Raw genomic sequence first — 21646 nt, forward strand, 5'->3', positions numbered from 1 at the left:
GCCGAAGCAACTACCGGAGACTGGTGTGGTTTCACCATGAGTGACATTAAAAGAGGGAGTAAAAGACAGAGCAGATGAAGCACTCAACCCTTTGAAGTCAGAAGCCGCAACAACACATCGTCCAATCAGAGACATTTTTTTAAAAGCTGTTGAATTTACAGCCTTTATAATTGTAATGCTAAGTGGCTGTCGGTGGAATGAAACAATGAGCTCAGGGAAAACAGAACCATGGTAACTTGAGAGCACTTTGGAGTCTCGTGAGAAACTAGATATTGTACAGGACGGATAGAGTTGCAACCAAAAGGGAACGAGTGTCCCAGTTTGAAAACTGTGACAGCGACGTACACAGGTCTGCCCTCATGGGGTTTATGTGACACACCTCAGTCAGCAGGTAGGTCAGCCAGCAAGCCTGGGAGACTCAAGAGCACGTTTACAAAACAAAACACGACGCACTGTGCAGGAATAGACTCATGAATACATCAGTCTTTATGGACTGGGAAAGGGAAGGAAACATTATTTCTTTTTGTCGTTTGCAGATGAACAAAGAGTGACACGTAAAGCTTCAGATATAAACGTCACGATGTTGATGAGGTCTCACTCTGAAAGAAGAGCCCTGCTTGGGTTCTCAGCCCTGCTGACGCACACCACCCCAAAACTAAAAGCTGAGTCCACCCCATCTCCTCTCTCCTACACCCCACGGGAGTCCCTTTTCACCCCCACGTCTCTGACTTCACCGCCGCCGTGGGTGACTCAGGCTCTTTCCAACCTGGAGCAAGGGGAGCAGGAGCTGCAGAGCCTCCAGGAGAGACAGCAGGTGGAGGTGGAGGAGGTCAACCGAGAACTGGACAGCGCCGTGATCGACGCACAGCGAGAAGAGCGGCGTCTTCTTGAAAAGATTGAGCAGGACCATCGGGAAGCTCAGCGGCAGCTGAGTCAAGTGAAGAGGGAGAACGCCGCAGCCGTGAGAGTCATGCAGTCCCTCGTTGATCAACAGCTGAGAAAGATTGCACAATTGAAAGGACAGATCCAAAGATGGGGTAGCACAGCAGGAGGAGCTAATAAAAATCAGCTCCAAAGAGGGGTAGCAGAGGTCACCCAACCATGGGAAATCGCTCTGACACTGAAAAGGGTTAGCTTCTTGCCGAGCTCTGAGTACAAGACCTTACTTTTAGGGGAAGTTGATGTTCGGGAGCAAGGTATGACCTACCCCATTGGTGTCTGTGGTGTCCAAGGTCAGAAGTGTGCCTTGCATTCGGGAGATAAAGCATTTTCAAACAAAACCCCCCTTGAAATTCGAAAGGAACCACAAGCAAACAGGAGTGGGCAAAGGAACGGTTCACAAGAAAGCCTTAAGACAAATAGTGGAAACATGCGCGTTGTTCGGAAACTACAATTGTCAAACTCGACAGAGAATGAAGAAGAGCTCAGATCACCCAAGTCTCCTGTGGAAAGACGTCGTGGAGTTTCGGAGTCGTCCCAGGAGGAGGAAGTGGAGTCCGAGTGTTCGGACACGCAGGGCCTGGACCTCTTCCTTGCAATCCCACCAGTTTCCAGTCAGGGTGAATCTGAAGGTGATGACTGTGACGGCAGACAGAATGAAAGGAAGAGACGGAGCACGGTGAAAGGTAAAAGAAAGGAAAAGGCCCTTGTCTTGATTTCAAGCAAAGAGGCGTCCTGTCCTCCAGAGGAAACTGATGAAAAAGGCAGTGATAAGTCGCCAAAACCGAGACGCAGTAGTTCACTCACCAGGCGTAGTCTTGGTAATGTTTCCACAAAACAACTGAGGAAAAAGAGCTCCAATGAATCCTCGATGGATAGTGGTAGCCCTCCATCTCCAGTTGACAGTGAGGAGTCCTGCTACACCTACACAGTGAGCTCTCCCGTGCATGAACTCGTCAAGCAAGAGCACTTTCGTTCGATGTCGACTGCTGACCTCTCTGGCAAACTGCGTCCTCTAATTAAAGAGGCTGACTATGAGCCACGAGGAATCCGAAAAATCAACCGGATGCGTCTCGCTTCAGAGTCATCGACTCTTGACCAATGGCGAGGGAACAACGCAAAATCCGACAGGGTCGCCGCGAGCTCCGATGAACAACGGTCACAATCCCAGACTGGTGTTACAAAAGCCTCAACTTTAAACCTTGTGAGCAGATCTATGTCCATGTCAGCAATTGAAGGAGACCAATTCCATCAACAGCAGCAACACTACAAAGACAAGCCAGAGAGAGTTGAGCCAGCGTTGAGGGAACTCGATGAGGAAGGTGGTTCTAGTGCGTTCGACTCGGCTCATCTGGTGAGACAGTTTGGAAAACAAGGATCAGGCCGCACTGACTTCAACCTGCCAAGCGGCGTCCACGCAACTGCGAAGGGGCAACTGTTTGTGGTGGACTGTGGCAACGCCCGAATTCAAGTGACAGACCTGCAGAAGAATGTTGTACAGCAGGTTTCTCCTTTAGGCTCAGAAAGGTCCTCACGCATCTGCAACTATTTTGATGTTGCTGTGAACTCTAAGGGCCTCATCGCTCTGACGTGCGCTGCAGAGCGTGCTGTGCTCGTCTTCAGCCGCCATGGACGCCTTTTGCAGACATTCGGAGGGATAACGATTGGCTCCACCAACGAAGAGCTGGACGCTCCCAGAGGAATCACCGTTAACCGCCGCGACGAGTTTCTAGTTGCCGACATTAAACGTGGCACCTTAACAGCCCTGAAGCTGGAGCCCAAAACCGGGGCCAGGCTGGAGCGCACCGTGGTGACGGGGTACCACCGGCCCTACCTGGTGGCGGCCTGTCTCACCACTGGGCTCATGGCTCTGTCAGAGCGAGGCAATGAAACCGGCCGAGTCCCGTGCATTCGAGTCCTGGAGCCAAACTGGAACACCATCCGGATCCTGGGCGTGTGCTCCGGCCTGGGGCCCGTGCTGACCTGCCCCTGGGGCCTCTGCATCGACAGTGACGGGGACGTCTTGGTGGCAGATTGGGGCAAACAGCACCACCGTATCCTGATCTACCCAACCAGGAGTGTTGGATGGCCCCTAGTGGCAGACAACCTCAGCAGTCCCAGGGGCCTGGCGCTTCTCCCTGACGGCCACGTGGTCGTATCAGACAGCATGAATCACTGCGTCAAGATCTACCAGTACAAGTGAACCACAAACTATGAGACAAACGCCAGAATGAAGACAAATCGATGTGATAAAATGGGGGGGGGGGGGGGGGGGGGGGGGGTGTTAATCATAATGTGAGCTCCTCAGGTGTGTTTCACCTCCTCTACCTCTGACCTATAAACTAAATATGATCAAAAGTTTGTTCAACGTAGTCTACAAAAAACAAGTGATTTTATTCACTTAAAAAAACAAACAAACAAAAAAACCACTTATATTGCTGCTTTATATAAAGAAAAAAACATTTCTATTAAACTAGTGCCTCTAAAGAATGACTCATAATCAATTACTATGATTTAGGGGATGGTTTAGCATGACCTCTCATTAGTATTTTACTGAAGTCTACAGCATTTCTACACGCTGTTTTATCATCTTTCACAATTTAAATATTTCTCAAATGATAAAATCTTTGGAACTGTGGAAACTAAAGGGTTTTGTTTAATTTCACATGGGCAGAGATTTTGGTTTTTAAAAAGTGCCCAAGTTCAAGCTATTACTAATAAAAAGACAACAACAGGGATTTATCTTTAACAAACAAAGGAATAATGTGGACTTCCCCTTCTCACACCTGGTCAATGATTTTCTTTATTTGTACTGTTTTAATAGCTACTAAGTCAAAGTAACTATATTAAAATGGCAGAAATGTACAATATGAACATATAATGTGGGGATCCGGTTGTAATTTATTTAAACGGGATAATGCATTCTCATTCCATCATAATCGAATTATTTTTTCCTGTAACTTAAAATGATAGAGTAAACTATAGAGGCACATTTTCAAATAGAGTGTTTGTATATTTGATTAATTTGATGTAGAGTAAAGCACAAGGGTCCATAATAGAATTTAAGTTTTTCCTTTCAATTAATAGTCAACCAAAGAGATGAATTTATATAAGTTTAGCTCTAATTGGTTTAGAAAATTATGTTCAAATTAGTTGATTTAAAATTAAGCCAGGCTCTGAAGGTTGGGTTTATAATAGCAATAGGAAAATAGTTAATTTTCACTACATTACTAAACATTAAAACTCTCAACAATAAAACCATACCATTGTGAGGCCTGAGCAGGATCTAGATAAATTCGCTGGAGAAAAGGGGAAATATGTAGAGCATCATAAAAAAAATACTACATTGGATTTTTTATTCTACTCAAACATAAAGTTATTATTAGATAAAATTGTCAAACGAGGCTCAAAACCTGAGCAGAAAACAATAATTCATGCTTAGAATGAAAGTCAACCACCTGAACGTCTTTAGATTTCAAATTATTATTAGTTTATAAATGTTGAACTTTGAATTTTAAAGGACTTAATCTGGTTAAAGAACAAACCGTGTGAGCAGTTCAGGATTGGGCTGGATTTTCATGACTTTGTACTTTATCAACGGGAAAGTAATTAAACTTTGATTTCCATCTGATGCTGCTGTTTGTTGAGTTATTTTGAAACACAATTGGTCAATCACCGGGACAATGAATTAGTTTCTTGGTGTTTCTATCGCAGCATTGGAGTCTTAATTCAAAAAACACTTTAAAAAAATCATGTTTTTGTCTAACTTTCTTCACATCTTGTCATTCTTAATATAAAAGTATTTCTTTTCTTGTTTAGTGGCTAAGAATATTTCCAATAAGTCAAAAAAAGGAAAGTGGAATACAATTGATTTGTGTGTGGGTTCAAGTGTGTTGAAATATTTTGGCGGAAAATTACAAGAACACATTTGGTACCATGTTGAAGCTGAGCTGTATTTGTTCAAAGAAGTATTTTAAAAGAGAAAGAAATTCACCTAAATTAATTAACAAGGTCAATAGAGGCAAATGTTAACCAGATGTGAACATATAAACTGTTATTCTCACATTTAGATGAAAAAGAGGAGCTTTTTCTTTACTGACTGTTCAAGGCACATTTTGCAAGAACAAAATCTTCCAATGTTCACTCTGTGCAAACAAACAAAGTCCACACACACACACACACACCCACACCCACACACACACACACACACACACACACACACACACACGCACACACGCACACACGCACACACGCACACACGCACACACGCACACACACACACACGCATAAAAGCCCCGGTTCAGTCCTGCTCCACAGGACCAACATGAAGTTCTTCACCAGGACGCTGCTCCTCTGCCTGGCACTGGGCCTCGCCTATGCAGACCCTGTGTAAGTATGAATCTGCGTGACTAATGTGTATAAATTATGATTGAAAATGTGTTATTCCCACCCTGAAGGTCCTTGCATTGTGATTCCTGAAACCCTCCCGTCACACTGGGTGCATTAATATTTCCAAGCTCTCTGCGAATTTGGACATGAAGTTCATCAACATTTTCATAATTATTCTGTAATACAACAGCGTGATGCCATTGGACGACACAAAGTAATGTCATATATGAAGACGATGTGCTTTTCTTGGTCAAGTAACACACGGTATTTTGGATCACTGCCTTTTTTGAGAGAAGACAATTCAAACAAATGGCCGTCCATTCATTTCATGCCTCCACTTGTCAGTTCACAAAGTTCAGAGTGGATCGATTGAGCAAATCCAGCAGCAGTGTAGAAGACTGTGCTCTGTCACTGATTGACTCATGGCTCAAGCTATGGAGATAAAATCTAATGCTACACCATCTTTTTAACAATCCATAGGCCACAACATGACACAGCAGCTGACGGTGAGTTTTTCATCATTTTACATCCAAAATGTGTTTCCATGCTTTATGAGTTACCTTGTAAATATTCTTATTTTTATTGTGATAAAGATGGCGCTTTGCCAGACCGGTGCAAAGGAATAGAGTTCGATGCCATCACTCCCGATGAGAAGGGAAACACTTTCTTTTTCAAAGGTGTGTGTTTTTTGGGGGTTTTACGTTGTCTCAGTCATCCATGAGGAGTTTCCTACCTCAACACATGAAAATGGTTTGTCTGATCCTGTCTCATCAGATGGCCACTTATGGAAGGGTTTCCATGGTCCAGCCCAGCTCTCCAACGAGTCCTTCAAAGAACTGGACGACCTTCATCACATCGGCCACGTGGACGCTGCTTTCCGCATGCACGATGAAGAGAACAAAGACGATCATGATCACATCTACTTCTTCCTGGTAGAACCAATACAGATTACAGCAAAGTGACTGATGATAAGCAAGAGCCGATATCAACTTTGGTTGTTTTGCGTTGACATTATCTCTCAGGATGACAAGGTTTTCAGTTATTACAACCACAGTCTTGAGGAGGGCTACCCAAAAGACATCGCAGAGGACTTCCCTGGAGTGCCCACTCACCTGGATGCTGCTGTCGAGTGTCCCAAAGGAGAGTGCATGGCCAACTCTGTTCTATTCTTCAAAGGTGTGTTTTCATCTAAAACTGAAAAAAGAAAGCCCTGCTTCATGCATAATTAAGATAATGTCGCCCTCTCATGGAGAAAACTGGTTACATCATGATGAAGTTTGTACTTGCAAGGTCGGTTTAAATGGTCTTTACATTATCACTGTGTTAGTCTGTGTGGTGGGGTTACTTACTTAACAGCCATACGGGGTATCAGAGGGATTAAAATAACCAAACTGTGGGCAGCAGAATCAAAAGGAGTAGAATTGAACACAGAGACATAAAACAACTACAAACAAATCCCAAACTACTGAAAGACTGAGACTGAAACTTGTCTTGTCAGGAGATGACGTGCACATCTATGACATTGCCACAAAGACAGTGAAGACCAAGATGTGGCCCCTGCCGACCTGCACCGCCGCCTTCCGCTGGCTGGAGCACTACTACTGCTTCCACGGACACAACTTCACCAGGTTTCACCCTGTGACCGGAGAGGTGACTGCCGGGTACCCAAAAGACGCCCGCAACTACTTCATGAAGTGCAGTGACTTTGGTAAGAGAAGGAGGAGGATGATAACACCACTAAAATAATTAAAACATGACAAAACACCCACATGCAATTTGGTGTGTTCACTGTAGGTCACGGAGGTGACGGGAAAATCCCTAAATGCAGCGAGGTCAAACTAGATGCCATCACTACAGACGACTCAGGAAAAACTTACTTCTTCAGCGGTAAAGTTTAAAATATATATACTTTACTGAACAATTTTTGAGAATGTAATTTTAATCTGAGGCGTCTACTAAGATTACCGTTCACTCTGCTCAGGCACCATGTACATGCGACTGGACACGCACCGTGACGGCCTCCATGGCTTTCCAATCACGAGGGCGTGGCAGGAAGTGACCAACGGGGTGAATGCCGTTTTCTCCTACGCCGACAAAATCTACTTGATAAAGGTAGGCAGACACAGGACAGCGAACAGATTTATGAACCGGAGAGCGAACCTGAAAGCTCTGCTTGTACGCTTGCAGGATGATCAGGTCTACATCTACAAAAGCGGTGCCCACTACACTCTGATCGCAGGCTACCCCAAAAGCCTGATGGAGGAGCTGGGTGTCGAAGGCCATGTGGATGCTGCTTTTGTCTGTCCCAATGAACACACAGTACATGTAATCCAAGGTAAGGCAACTGAGAACTAACTGGCACAATGAAGTGCCTTTAATCTGCTTTAAATAATATATTGATGACCATATATCATTTTGTAACCGATAGGAAACAGGATGCGAACAGTCGACCTGACTGCCACGCCCAGGGTTGTTGGCACGGATGTGCCCCTGCCCCTGTCCGACATTGATGCCAGCCTGTGCGGTGACGATGGCGTTAAAGTCTTCAAAGGGTCACAATACTTCCGGTATGATAGCCCAATGATCCTGGCTATGGGTAGGATTGCTGTTGAGCCACAACCCATCACTTCAGCCATGATGGGCTGCCAGGATTAGAGAGCGGCGCTGCTTTCAGATTAACCTCGGATCTAAAACTTTGAATAAAATGTTCAATTCAAACGGTGTAATTGATTATTTGCTGGGTAAACTGTGAAAAAGCAAACTGCTTTTGTTTTTAAGCAGTGCTGATGGAAAGAATCGTCTCACTGACAGAACACACTGTTTAGTGGTGAGACATTATTGAGTGATGTCAGAGTTTGGCCACTAGAGGAAATACTGTAGTAAAGCGGCGCGCTGCAGGACTACATATGTCAGATCCTGCAGTCATGACGCAGACCGAGGCGGAATTCTTTAGACTTGAAAAAAGTGCGGATTAAATCTTTTGTTAGCAAAATTTCAACTACAAAGACTAAAAGTTTTCAGCATTTGTTAATTAATCCAAAGACATGGACAGAAAACTGTGTCACACCAATAAATATATTTAAAACTGCAAGAGCAAGTTGTGTCAAAGATGATCTTGTGTGTTAAAAATTAACCCCCATAGTGCAATACAAATTAAAAAGCGCAGCGTGACAGTTTGTATGATAAACTGCACTTTTGAAAGATGCTGTACAGTAGTTTAACTGGCTGCTGCTGGACAGTATGGAGGTGCATGCAGAGGTCGGGACAGCGCCAGCGGGCATTCAAGGCCTTTTCACACTCTGGAGAGGTTTTTTTGTTCGGCCAAAATCCCTGGGACTTTCAGCACGCATAAAGAAAATGCTGGCCTCAGCACAGCTTAACGGGCGAGGCAACGGGTACACGCACACACACACACACACACACACACACACACACACACACACACACACACACACACACACACACACACACACACACACACACACACACACACACACACACACACACACACACACACACACACGCGCACACGCACACACACACACACACACACAAAGATATCAGCATGTGGTCAGAGGTTGTTCATACTGTTTGCACTGCCCCGGTCACAGTGCAGTAAAATACACACGTAATATCGAACTATTAGGAGTTTGAAAAAACAAACAAAAACCTGAATTAGAATTATTACTTTCTTTCTTTTCTTTTTTTTAATTCCTCAATGGGTCAATTGTGTCTCATGTTTTTGTGGTCAAAGTGGTTCTGGAGTCCAGTACATCCTGAAACAAACAACAAATATGGTACAAAAAGTTTATTTAGTAACAGTTTTGTAAACATCTGAGGTAAATGAACATTTACATCAACATGTTCTTGAACAAAAGGTGCAGACGCAAGGCACTTCTCTTGAAAAGACAAGTCATTTTTCTCCATTTCTTGAACAGGCGGGAGTGTGTGTGTCCCTGCTCGATGATAATCCCATCACACAATCTCCAGCTTTCCAATCAAAGTAGCTTGTGGTTCGGTCCACATTCAAGACAGAAAAAGATCAGCTAAAAATCGTTTCTTGTTTGATCCATGTCTAATTTTGGTTTTCTTTATTAAAAAAATAAAACAAAAATATGTTAAAATCCTCCTCACAGGAAACCCTCTGTTATGTTTTCTTCTGGGTTTATAAATCTCTTCAGACCGTCATCTCACTGTGCAAATCTTTATCTACATAGCAAAAGAACTAAAACAGCTCGGAACAACAAAGTTGTGAAACAACTCGTTTCAACATTGTTTAGAGACAAAGTTCAACATAATGTCTTTCTCAGATTGAACTGCGGGGCTGTAAAAGCGTTCCTGTGGCTGGAGCCATGATCGCTTCTCTTTGGTTTGGTGAATCTCATCACAGTCAATGACTTTTCTGAAAATACGTGTGAAGTATGAAAGCTTCTCTGGGCTGAAATTTCTAAAGTTTGACCAGAGACGTGCCAACGTCCATTGGTTGTGTCAGAGGCTTCCGTTTTAAATGAAAGTGCATCTGATTACACATGCAATATGTAAACATATCAAATATTAAGAAGTTAGTATGAATGCTCATACGGAGTTTATTTACTTGGACCATGAGCCAAACAGTTCCAATAGTTGAGTCACTGAGCAAACTCTAAATCGCCGTGAACACGGCTGAACGAATCGTCTCTTTTATCTCTCGCCTCTTCGTAATGACATCGGGAGTTGACGTCAACAATAAGAAATCTACTGGATCATCCCTTCAGCACCATTTCACTAACGGCAAGAAGACATCGCAAGCCTAATGATAAAAATATTTCACATGGCCAACTTAAAACTACCAAAATCAATGAAGACCCCAGAAGAAAGCACCGGAAAAAGCCGGTACACAAACAGAAATGACTTAAAAAAAAGTTTTTTAAAATCTATCATGTTGACTACTTTTTCATCTAAGTGGATTATCTGGACCACAGCGCTCACTCGACTTACAATGCTATCTAGCAAGCTTCTAAGTGCTCCAAACAATTCTCCCTTGCTTGTTGTTAAAGTGTTTTCATACGACTTTATTCCTATCAATAATAGAAATAAATAAATATGAACTCTTAACTTACCCCAATAACCCATTTTCTCAAAATCTTTTGTCTATTTTCGGCAGGAATTAAAGAGAAAAACGGATTAAAAACAACAACAAACAATCCTATTCAGGGTATCTGTTAACCTAAAGTTTAAAATAGTATTCTTTAATTACTTTTTACCTCCCAAAAAAATCTAAAAGCTAGAGTATATTCTACAGCTCATCTAAGAAATGAACCCGGAGTCCTCCCATACAGAACAACGAGGAGGGAACCCAACAGCTCTTTAACACACTGCAAACACAACCATCACAAGGAAGGTGTACTGAAAACTACTTTCAAGCTGCGAAGCAGAAAATCCTTCACTGTAACATCGCTTCAGCCCTCAGTCCTGTGCTGCGCCCCAATTATTCCAACACTGGGTTTGCATAAAGTGACTCGTCAGGACAGTGTCAGGAAGTACCAAAGTCCTTTTTTTGGTTTCATTGGTAAAAACTGTTTGAAACTGCAGCTTAAGCAGACACCCACTTTTTTCTTGTGCATATCATCCTTTGTATATTTACATATTTATATCCTTTATGGAGATTACCCTGATGTAACTGCAGAGATGTCATTTTGTAAACACTGAAACAACACACACACAGGGGTACACACACACACACACACAGACACACAGCCTGTCAAGCCTGCAGACTTGTACGTCTACAGCATCATTGTTTGCCTCAAGTCGTCGCTCTGCCCTGAAAGCAAACGTCCATCCTTCTCTTCATTGAAACTACAGGCTGAAGTGAGACCGAAGCTCCACGAGTGACGAATCTGAGACCGCTCGGCTCTACCATTGCATCACAAAAAAAAAAAAAAAAGTAAAGCAAACAAGTGCAAACCTTTCCTCTGGTGTTTCCCAGCAAAGAAATACAAACAAATATTGCTGCCACTCTGCTATGTAACTTCTTAGCATGAGTCCAACCGTCATCATCATCACAGTAACCCTTACTCATTTATGTCTGTCCTTGCTCGTTGTGTAATACAGCTGTCTACTTGTTATAATCACTCTTTAATGTTTTTTTTAAACTTTACTGTCATATCTTATGTGAATACATATATTATTTTCAAGTGTATCACTATATCATGTGTTGATGTTGTATAAATAACCTTGATACCTTCAAATCCTGGTTTCTGAACTTGTGTCTCAAGTTTAGAAACTCATATTATGGCTGTAATCAAAACTGCCTACTCCATAGTCCAGTATGCACTGTAAACACCACGAAACGGTCAGATCACTTTATTTTGCATTGACCACGGTCATGCCGCAGCCGCTTCTGTTAAAGCAAACAAGGACATAAAACAAACACTTACCACACTCAATGATAAGATGCTATGAATCTAGAATTCATGATTTTCACAAAATTGAAGATAATTGAATTGTTTGTTATCATGTGACCTCCCAGGTAATTCTGCCCAGCAGGGCGGTGGCTGTGCATCATTTCGGTCAACAGAGTGCGACAAAGGATGATGCATCTGTTGTATCCTGACCCTGCAGTTACGATCCAGCTGGTCCCCTTGACCAAAAGCAGATGGGATTTTTACTTTGGTTTCTCAAGATGCTTCAGAAAATTCATTCTTTGTGAGGAAAAACTTTACTACATACAGTTTTGAAGCCAACAGCCAAATGTAGAAAGCCAGTGTTGAACGCTAAAATCAAATTAGTGCTACTGTCAAGTGACTTCCACTCAGTCTGTCTTTTTTTCTGTCAGTTTTTCTTTTTTACTTAACCTGAAGAAAAAAAAACTACAAACACATCTAACTATGAACTGGAGAGTTTAATTTTGAATAGTAGATAATGTACAAACACAAGCATGGATACATGTTTAGTGGTCTGACATATCGTCTAGGACTGACACTGTCATCACTGGTTAGCAGCTCCCTTTTCAACGGTACGTAAAAACCTTCAAACAATTTACCAGAGGTGTATTTAGTGATGTATACAGTACAATCCTACAGTGTCTGTGTTTAACACAGTCTTTATCTCAAACATCAAACCATAGACCTATTATTAAAAACCCATCTAATCCAGAACAAGGGAACCAGAAGCACCAAAACTGCTGACTGATGTCTGACTTTTAGAAATCATTCCTGCATTCCGATAATACTGCTAATGTAGCAGGCAGTTTGTGATACAGCCAGTCTTCTTACTGTTATGTAGGTAGAGCATCTGTGGGACTAAACTCTTTATGTACTCACGTGAGATTCATAACTCTGACATTAAACTAAGCAGCTGACTCCTGATCTGTGGAAAGAAACTGCTCATGCTATGTGTATGCTTGGTAGTGTAAATGTGTCAGTGTGTGTGTGTTTAGCTACACTGCCAGGTCATCGGGGCGAGCGCGGACACCGCTGCTCCTGCCGGCCCGGCTTGGTTTCCGGATGTCAGCAGGAGGCTGATGGAGCTCCGCCCTGGTTATCACTTTGGAGTCATCATGTGGGACCGTGGCAGTGTCGTCTCCCTCGTCCACCGGCTCCTTCGGCGAAAGCGGCGCCAGAGGGGTATTGCGGGGAAGGGTGGGAAAAGTAGAGGGATGCTGTTCATCTCGTAGAGGTGGAAACTCCTCCTGATTGGAAGAGGAGGAGGAGTTCTGAGGGGAAAAGTGGTGATGGTGATGAGGAACGTTCAGATCGCTCAGCTCCAGTGCCATGTTGTTCCAGTTCTGTTCTGCTGCAGCCAGATGTCCGTTGCTTGCATTCCCGCTATTGCAGAGAAAAGAAGCCGGCAAGCCCTCCAGCGGGAGGTCATCTGGGTGGAATCCTGTGCCGTCCATCTTGCATTCACCAGGCACCAGTGCAGAGATCACCGTGGGGCAGGATTCAGCTAGACTGTAGGCTCCCTCATGAGCCGCCCCACCCAGCACACTGATGCTGGCATATGCTGGGAGGCACTCAAGCACAGATGGAGACGCCTGCTCAGGAATCGTCCCAATTTCCCCGGGTTTCTCTCGGCTGAGCAGCAGCGACTCACTATCAGATACAAACTCATTGGTAACCCCCTGCTTGACTTTCTTCCAGCCCAGGTGGTAAATCTCCAGCAGGTTGAGGACCAAAGAGATGCAGGCAACCACCAGCATGAAGATGATGAAGATTGTTTTTTCAGTGGGTCTGGAACGAGAGGAGGACAAACAGACACTTAAGTCTTAAATGTATCACCCAAAATTTCTATATGTCCGAGATTAACCTAAAAAAAACATTACTTACTTATGAAATAAACTGATGTATAATATACAGGTAAATTCTTTTAGTTGATAAAATGTGACCTAAACACGATGACTATTTACCCACTGATCGACTTCTACCACAAGTGAAGGACAAATACAGAAATCTGAAAGTACTTAATAGGTGGGAAATGCGATAGAAACACATACATACACGCAGATATGAATTCATGCTAAATAATCTACTTAAATTAGGAACGTATACATGAATAATACAAGGTAATGTCAATGACATGGAGATACATGAAAGCATAAACGCATAATATTAAGAAAAATCTGCCTACATTGACGACATTAATATGACATTTGACGCATCAGAATGTATTTTATATGATTTGGATTGGTTATTCTTTTCGGAAACATAATTGGTAGTTTTTTGACTAACGTGGCGAAGCTTAGTATAACGTCCGTTAGCATTAGCATAGCAAAATTAGCATTGTAAAAATGTAGTTTGCGTATTATTTTTACCGTGGTATTGTAGCTTTGGCCTGTTTTTTCTTCCAAACATTTCCCAAAGTATCCAATCACGTTTTTAAGTAGTTGTCATCACGTAAATATACTTTTAAATATACTTCTTTACCAACGCAACAAAAACTGCTTGAAAGGGGGCGGGGCTTCGTGCCTAACGGTGACGTAGGGGCACGATTTTTATTTTTACTTTTTTATTTAATTTATTTATTTTTTCGTTTAATATGCACTTAATCGGCATATCTTAATTGTTACTTTTTAGTTTTTTCTTTAATAATTCTAATGTTTTTTTTCATTAATTTTCTTAGAATTCTTTTGCTTTTTTCTCATCTGCTTCTGTTTGGTTAAGTTGGTAAGAGCTGACTTTAATTTGAATCAAAAAGCATTCTGTACATATTCTAACTGATTAAGTATTAGTATTAGTATTAGTATTAGTATTAGTATTGGTATTGGTATTGGTATTGGTATTGGTATTGGTATTGGTATTGGTATTAGTAGTACAGTTGTGGTTGCAGTAACAGTAGTAGTAGTAGTAGTAGTAGTAGTAGTAGTAGTAGTAGTAGTACAGTAGTAGTGGTAGTAGTTGTCGGCTGACCTGGAGATGAAGCAGTCCACTGTGTTGGGGCAGGGCCAGCGGCCACATTTATAAAGAGGCTTCAGGTGGAAGCCATAGAGGAAGTACTGCCCCAGGATGAAGCCCACTTCAAACAGAGTCTTGAAGATGATGTTGAATATGTAGGTCCTCAGTAACGCCCCACGGATCCGGATCTTCCCATGCTCGTCACGGATCGGTGGCTTCTCCTTCTTCCCGCCACCTCCATCACCAACTCCATTGTGATAGAGATTGTCATGGTCCTCCTGGTGGCGCCTGGACTTCCTGAGCTCGTCCTCCCTCTCTCTCCTCTTCTCCTCCATGCGGACAATGTGCAGCACATGGCCCAGGTAGATGAGCGTGGGCGTGGAGACGAAGATGATCTGCAGCACCCAGAAGCGGATGTGGGAGATGGGGAAGGCCTCGTCGTAGCAGACGTTCTCGCATCCGGGCTGCTGTGTGTTGCAGGTGAAGTCTGACTGCTCGTCGCCCCAGACTTCTTCAGCAGCTGCACCCAGCACCAGGATGCGGAAGATGAAGAGGACAGTCAACCAAACCTGGGGAGAAAACAGGTTAGACCCACATCAGGGGGAATGAATCTTCCTAAATTACGGCCCTGAACCAGAATTTTTTCTGAGCCAGTCCAATCCCAAGTCACATCTGGTGACTTGTAACTTGGTAAATTAACACTGAAGCCTCTGTGGTGCCTCCTGGGTGTCCACATATTTAAACCCAAATTATTTGACTTTTGTGAACTAATCCAAGGCTCAGACGCAGGATTAGCAGTCACTCACCTTTCCAATCACAGTGGAGTGTTCTTGAGCATTCTCCAGCAGCCGCCCCAGAAAGCTCCAGTCACCCATGCTTCACTTGGTTTTCTAGCCTGTGGAGAGCAAAGGGGAGTGCACATGCATGGCAGTGCGGATAATAACTCTCATGTATTTGATATTGAACTGTGTAGATTTCTAACATTTACGCAAAAGAAAGTTTTATATGACAACGTGTTATGGCTGTGAATCAATTCCATCCATTTAAAACCATTTCATATGGTTAAGAACTTAAGAAGAGCTTGATTCTATCTAATATATATAATTGTCATACTTGCAAGCAAACAGTATCATGTCATTGGAATGCTGCATGCATTCCTACTTGAAGTATTTCTGATGAGTTGTTTTGTAATGTAGAAAAGAAAAGGAAATGCAGGCTTACTAAAATATTGTTGTGTTGTCACTGATAAATCCATCGACCAGAGATCAGAAGAAATGATACACCTGGAAACGAGAGTGAAGACATCATTGTCAAAGAGAAATCACCCAATTCAGAGCTGGATTCTTCATGCATATGTACATAAAAAATCTTTATATATTATAATAAAATCAGGCTACAGCGATCTGTGTGCACAGCATGTGGGGGAAAGTCTGCAGAGGCCAATGGCCTGTCATTATTTAAAATTGCACATTTCATGCACATTGTACATTTGCTTGCAGATAAATGTGTGTATATGTCACCATGTGGCTGCCCAACAGACAATGGGCTGCCATCTGTGGGAAGTGAATGAGAGGATAACAGGTCGTTGAAGCTGAATGCCGGACTCATCACATCCCTGGAATGCTGAGGGGGGCAAATGCTGCTCCAGTATTCAATCATCCAAACAAACCTGCATGCAGACTTAAAAGTTGCAGTTGTAATAGGAGATCCTGTGTGTGGGAGATGTGTGTGTGCAGTGTTATCAACTAGTCCAACTTTGCAGATGATTTAGTTTTCACCTGCAAAACTGCTCAGCCGTCTAAAGATATGACGGCAGCCGGTGTGTGGACAGTCACGCGATGTGTTGACATGATGAAATACCAGCGGACAATAGAGAAGCTGCGAGATGGACATTGTCCGGGTGTGTGTGTGTCTGTGTGTGTGTATTTGATAGATCAGAGGACTTTGTGCTAAAACAGCCCAAACCGTTAACTCTTGGCCTGCCATTTGCTCCCTGAAAAACTCTCTTTCTCCTTTACAGACTTCTTAACAAATAACGATTATCCTTCATTTAGTTCCCATTTGCAAAGGCAAATAGTTCAAACTACCTCCTCCATCAAAGTCGGTACATTTTAGGAACAAAAGCAGTCAAGATGCTGAAAATACCAAAAGGTATATAAGTGTGGGAAATTCTATGGAGGTAACGATACACAAAGCTGCAAAAACATTCTAGAAATAGGTGCAATGCTGAAAATGTGCAAAGACTGAAGGTGCACACATAATTAAAAGAAATGACTGCAGTCACTCACGGTCCTGATATTTTGGTCTGATTAATTTACATAAAGTGATAGTGAGGAATTGCGATGATATCTGTAAAATGACAAGACGCATTAACTTGTGTTCACACGAGGCGAAGTTACATCTGTAGCCTAATAACCTCGTACACCCAGCAGCAGAAAGACGCTTGCAGCTATTACAAATCACCTTTTCATCCTCGTCTGAGTCTTCACAAATTAAAAATGTGGAGTTTGTTAGTTCTTGAACATCTCGTGAGCAACCTTTCAAGACTCCAGCGTGGTTGGAGATTCTTAGGATTCGGTGTGTTTCAGTGTGAGTAAATCCGAAAACCTCACAAGACAAATATGTGTTTTTGGTATTGAATATTAGTGCCTGCCTTCTTTCCCACAGGAAAGTGAACCCAGCATGAGAGGCGCTGATATTCCAGCAGGTGGAAGGATGATAATCCCTCCTCTTCCCTCCCACTTCAGCCACAGCACCATCACTCCAGCATCCACCTGCTTACCCCTCTCCCTTTTGAAACGCGTCTCCCTCCCAGCTTCGTCCACTTCCACGACTTTCCTTCTTCTTCTTCTTCTTCTTCTTTCTTTTTTTAGTCCCACGGGTGCAATCAAGAGAGGTGGCAGGAAAAGAGGAGGGAGGGCGAGAGACACACACACAGAGAGAATTACAGAGTTACAGAGAGGGCGAGAGAGTTTCAAAAAAAAAAAAAAAAAGAAAAGAGACAACAGGCCAGTCTGGTCTAAAAAGGGGGGAGGGAGGAGAGTGTGGGCAGAGGCAGAGGCAATTCACCCATCACATTCCTGACAAGCCATCATGAAAACACAAATAAATCAATAACAATTTATTTTTTACATCAAAATGACCAGAGATTTGATGCTCAGACTAATGATTCAGTGTTTGAAGTAGTTACAGGATTTTTTTTAACATTTCCCATCATGGTTTTAGATAATAAAATAGATTTTATTACTCCGTTAAAGAGGAGATAGCTTGATTTTTCTGAATTTATATCTCTTCTTCTTTCTGTATATCATCAGACAAATTTATTGATGTGACGACTTTTTCAGAGTAATTCTATTTACATTCATAAAAACTTTTTCCGAGTAACATAGCAAATACAATATTCATTTAAAATCTGAAGAAGAAAACAATGATTTGAGTAAACAATATAATGATGAACAAAGAGATTATTTTGAATAATTTTGGATGGACAAATGTTCGTGAAAATATGAAATAATAATAATATTGCTGTAGTAAGTTCTGTCACTTTACAGCAGGTACAACTGTGTTTGAAGCTTCTCTGCCTGGAGTTTGCATGTTCTCCCCATGGCTTCATGGGTTTCCTTCCACAGTGTAGACACATGCATGTTCAGATTTTTTTTTTATGATTTTGTGATTAGCTATTGGTCACGTGTGTGTGTGTGTGTGTGTGTGTGTGTGTGTGTGTGTGTGTGTGTGTGTGTGTGTGTGTGTGTGTGTGTGTGTGTGTGTGTGTGTGTGTGTGTGTGTGTGTGTGTGTGTGTGTGTGACCTTGAAGCTTTGATAGGCTTTAACTTCCTGTAGCTTGGTTAAAGTGATAAAGAGGAATGATGCCTGTGAAAAGGTCCAGTAAACATGCACAACTATCTGAGACTGGCTGCACGTCTTGTTACTCACCAGCAGAGGGCAGCAGAGCCCACCCATTCACTCATCTGCAGGAACTTTTGCTCTTCCATCAAAATAGTGCTGGGAAGATATCGATCAGCCTAAATGTGTTCAGTGATGCGAGGTTTGGTGTCACTGCGCAAGTATTTCTCATATAGAGTAAAACACAATAAAAGAACTGTGAACTTTATTGGAGGAAGCAAATTGAGAAATAGTGAGTCAAACACAGTGAGTTAATATTCTTTAATAAATGACAAATATCTATTTTCTGTGTATGTGGGTACAAAGTATAAAGTAGCTCCAATAAATACTTCAATCACTTGTGATATTTTCTTGTTGCCCAGTAGATGATAACGGCACTAAACTAGTAGTTTATATAAATTATACAAATACTAACAATTAACGTTTTTTTGAGAAAGTATTGAGAAACAATTCAAATGAATTCCAAGAAGATAAAAAACTACAATCTGACTTGTTGACATCCTCTCCACCACATAAATGTTGAATCTCAGCAATTCAGGTATCACAGAAAATGTTTGCTTTTCAATCGTTCACATGTGTTTACAGTTTTATTGTCTGAATTCTTCTTTTAGCTGCTTCCTCAGGCTGAAACGGTCACTTTCAGGTCTGTCCTTATCCGTGCTTTCTCTTTGATGGACTTCCTCTTCTTTGAGTAACAGAGACTCCTACAAAACAAAGATTGCACAGATAGACAGCTAGAGCCTTAACAGGCCTTCTTGACAGAATTGAATATGAAGATTGGATTAATTGGAAGCATTCATAATAATTGATGGAATTATTGCTGATTAATCACCTGACTGTCTGACTGATTAATACTTCTACCTTGTGACAGCCTTGGCCACAAGATAAGCCAGCTCGACCATGTTGAGGACGATACAGATGGAAGAGGCTGTGGCCATGAAAACAGTGAAGATGGTTTTCTCTGTGGGCCTTGAGATGAAACAGTCCACCAGGTTCGGACACGGCCACTGGTCACACTGCACGAGCCGGGGCATCTGGAAGCCATCGTACACCACATACAGGGCGTACCTGGAGGAACACATATGAACTGCATCACACTTTTAATTAGATAGAGTAAAAGAAACTTCCAGATCTTACATGAATCCTCCTTCAAACAGCAGCCTGAACACCAGACTGCAGGCGTACGTCCACCAGAGAGCGCCAACTATTGGGAGTCTCCTCTTCTTCAGGGTCTCCAACTCTTCCTCTTGACCTTTGGTGGCCAGAAAACTGGCTCTGCCGGAGCTCTGTTCACAAGACACCATTAATTGAATGACAATAAATTGTATAACATCACTAATATAGGGACGATTTAACATGACATGACGTGGTGGCAGTAGTAAACACACAGTGAGTTGTAAGGTGATGAAATACTGGGAAAGACATGGCGGGCATGACATTATAAAAGGCATGATGTGCCTTTACATTACATGATTCCCTGTCACAGCGTCTCTGAGCACAACATTGATCAAGAAGAGGATCATCTTTAACTAACTGGCTTTACATGCTGAGGTTCATTCTTGCCATCCACTGCCTGATACAACTGAAACGTTGTGTAGTTCATTTTACTTCTTTAAGTTCAAATTGCTTTCAACATCTCATCCACAATATGACTTCGTTCCAATTCAACAAACTTAAAAACATATATCCTTAATGTGACCTGACACATGTTGTGAGTAGAGATTAGAGCGAGGCCCTCCTGACATTCCTGCACAATTTCAATGTCCCCCTCACTTCAACACACCTGATCGTAATGATTGAGTCGTTATCAGGCTTTCTGCAGAGCTTCATGATACATGATGTTCATTACATTCAGGTGGGTTGGAGCAGGGGAACATTGAGAACCCTCGAGGAATGCCCACCCCTGGAATAGACATCATGATCCAATGTGATACAGTCCGAAAAGATGCAACATGGATTTGGTGTGACGAGGTGCAAAAAGTAAAAGGTCTGATGATGTAACAAGCCATGGTGTGATCAGATGATGCCATAGAACTGGTGCCAATAATACATCACGCCTTCTCTGCTTGTTGTATTTGATGCGGCATCGCATGAAAAACAATCAGACAGGTTGTGAGCTCACATGATATAACACAATGTGACATGGAATAGACATGAACAGTAAAAACCTGATGATCACACATCCAGATAAGAACCGATCACATCAGTAATCATATAATGGTAAACATTTAAAAAAAACGACTGACACACCTGCAGGAGCCTCTTCTTGTCTTTATGGTTACGGTAGGCCACATACGTGGCAACCAGGAGCGTTGGAGTCGAGACAAAGACAAGCTGGAGGCACCAGAGTCGGATGTGGGAGACGGGAAAGAACTGATCGTAGCAGACGTTCTCGCAGCCAGGCTGAACAAGTGAAGCAGTACAGAAACCAGCGTGCACAGGTAACGTCAGTGGTCAAACTTATCCTGAATAAGATCGAATAAATGCAGATGGCTGTAACGTCCCGTTTCCATCAGTTCCCGGGTCTAGCATCTCTGCCTTTGCTGCCCCACCTACCTGCAGAGTGTTGCAGGTGAAGTCGGACTGCTCATCCCCCCAGACGCTCTCTGCAGCCACGACCAGCACCATGACCCGGAATATAAACAGCACAGAGAGCCAGATTTTGCCCAGACTGGTGGAGTGGCGGTTTGCTCCGACCAGCTGAGCGTACAGAGCGGGCCAAGACATCCTGATGGGGGCACACACAGAAAACGACAGTCAGAGGAGAGGCTTGCCCACCATAGAGCTGCCGCTTAAAGACATCCATCGGGGCTTCCTTGGCAAAAACTTGAAAGCAGAAACCGGCACTGAGACAAAGGAGAAGTCTGAAAGAGGATGAAAAGGAATGAAAGTGAGAGGAGGAGGAGTGAAGGACAAGCGCCAACATTCATATGAACCCATGAACCTCTCTGCCCACTGTAGACTGCACTGAACTGAACCCTCTCTACTAAAACCACACAGTCCTCACTGAGCCACGACCGGCCGAACTACTCAAGGATTCACTT

The 21646-nt window shown here is 42.8% G+C and overlaps 3 protein-coding genes across 3 annotated transcripts; 1 reads left to right on the forward strand and 2 right to left on the reverse strand.

Annotated features, from left to right (window-relative positions):
• The first annotated feature begins 5162 nt into the window (after positions 1 to 5162).
• On the forward strand, positions 5163 to 8423 carry hpxb (hemopexin b). The gene is made up of 10 exons (XM_080493254.1): positions 5163 to 5328; positions 5809 to 5834; positions 5922 to 6005; positions 6103 to 6260; positions 6351 to 6504; positions 6827 to 7036; positions 7123 to 7215; positions 7310 to 7440; positions 7516 to 7663; positions 7757 to 8423. Exons 1-10 carry the CDS (start codon positions 5264 to 5266, stop codon positions 7981 to 7983), a joined length of 1296 nt encoding a protein of 431 aa, XP_080349380.1. The 5' UTR covers positions 5163 to 5263; the 3' UTR covers positions 7984 to 8423.
• A 4322-nt stretch (positions 8424 to 12745) lies between these two features.
• Positions 12746 to 15574, reverse strand: LOC308127505 (gap junction alpha-3 protein-like; the record flags this gene model as incomplete). The annotated part of the gene is made up of 3 exons (XM_080492594.1): positions 12746 to 13538; positions 14715 to 15268; positions 15506 to 15574. 3 exons carry the CDS (start codon positions 15572 to 15574, stop codon positions 12746 to 12748), a joined length of 1416 nt encoding a protein of 471 aa, XP_080348720.1.
• Positions 15575 to 19459: 3885 nt separating this feature from the next.
• Positions 19460 to 21329, reverse strand: LOC308127886 (gap junction beta-6 protein-like; the record flags this gene model as incomplete). The annotated part of the gene is made up of 4 exons (XM_080493281.1): positions 19460 to 19670; positions 19740 to 19888; positions 20853 to 21005; positions 21159 to 21329. The coding sequence occupies 4 exons, from the start codon at positions 21327 to 21329 to the stop codon at positions 19460 to 19462; spliced, it is 684 nt and encodes a 227-aa protein (XP_080349407.1).
• Positions 21330 to 21646: the final 317 nt, after the last annotated feature.

Source organism: Lipophrys pholis (genome assembly GCF_963383615.2).
Source record: "Lipophrys pholis genome assembly, chromosome: 23".
Lineage (NCBI taxonomy): Eukaryota > Metazoa > Chordata > Actinopteri > Blenniiformes > Blenniidae > Lipophrys > Lipophrys pholis.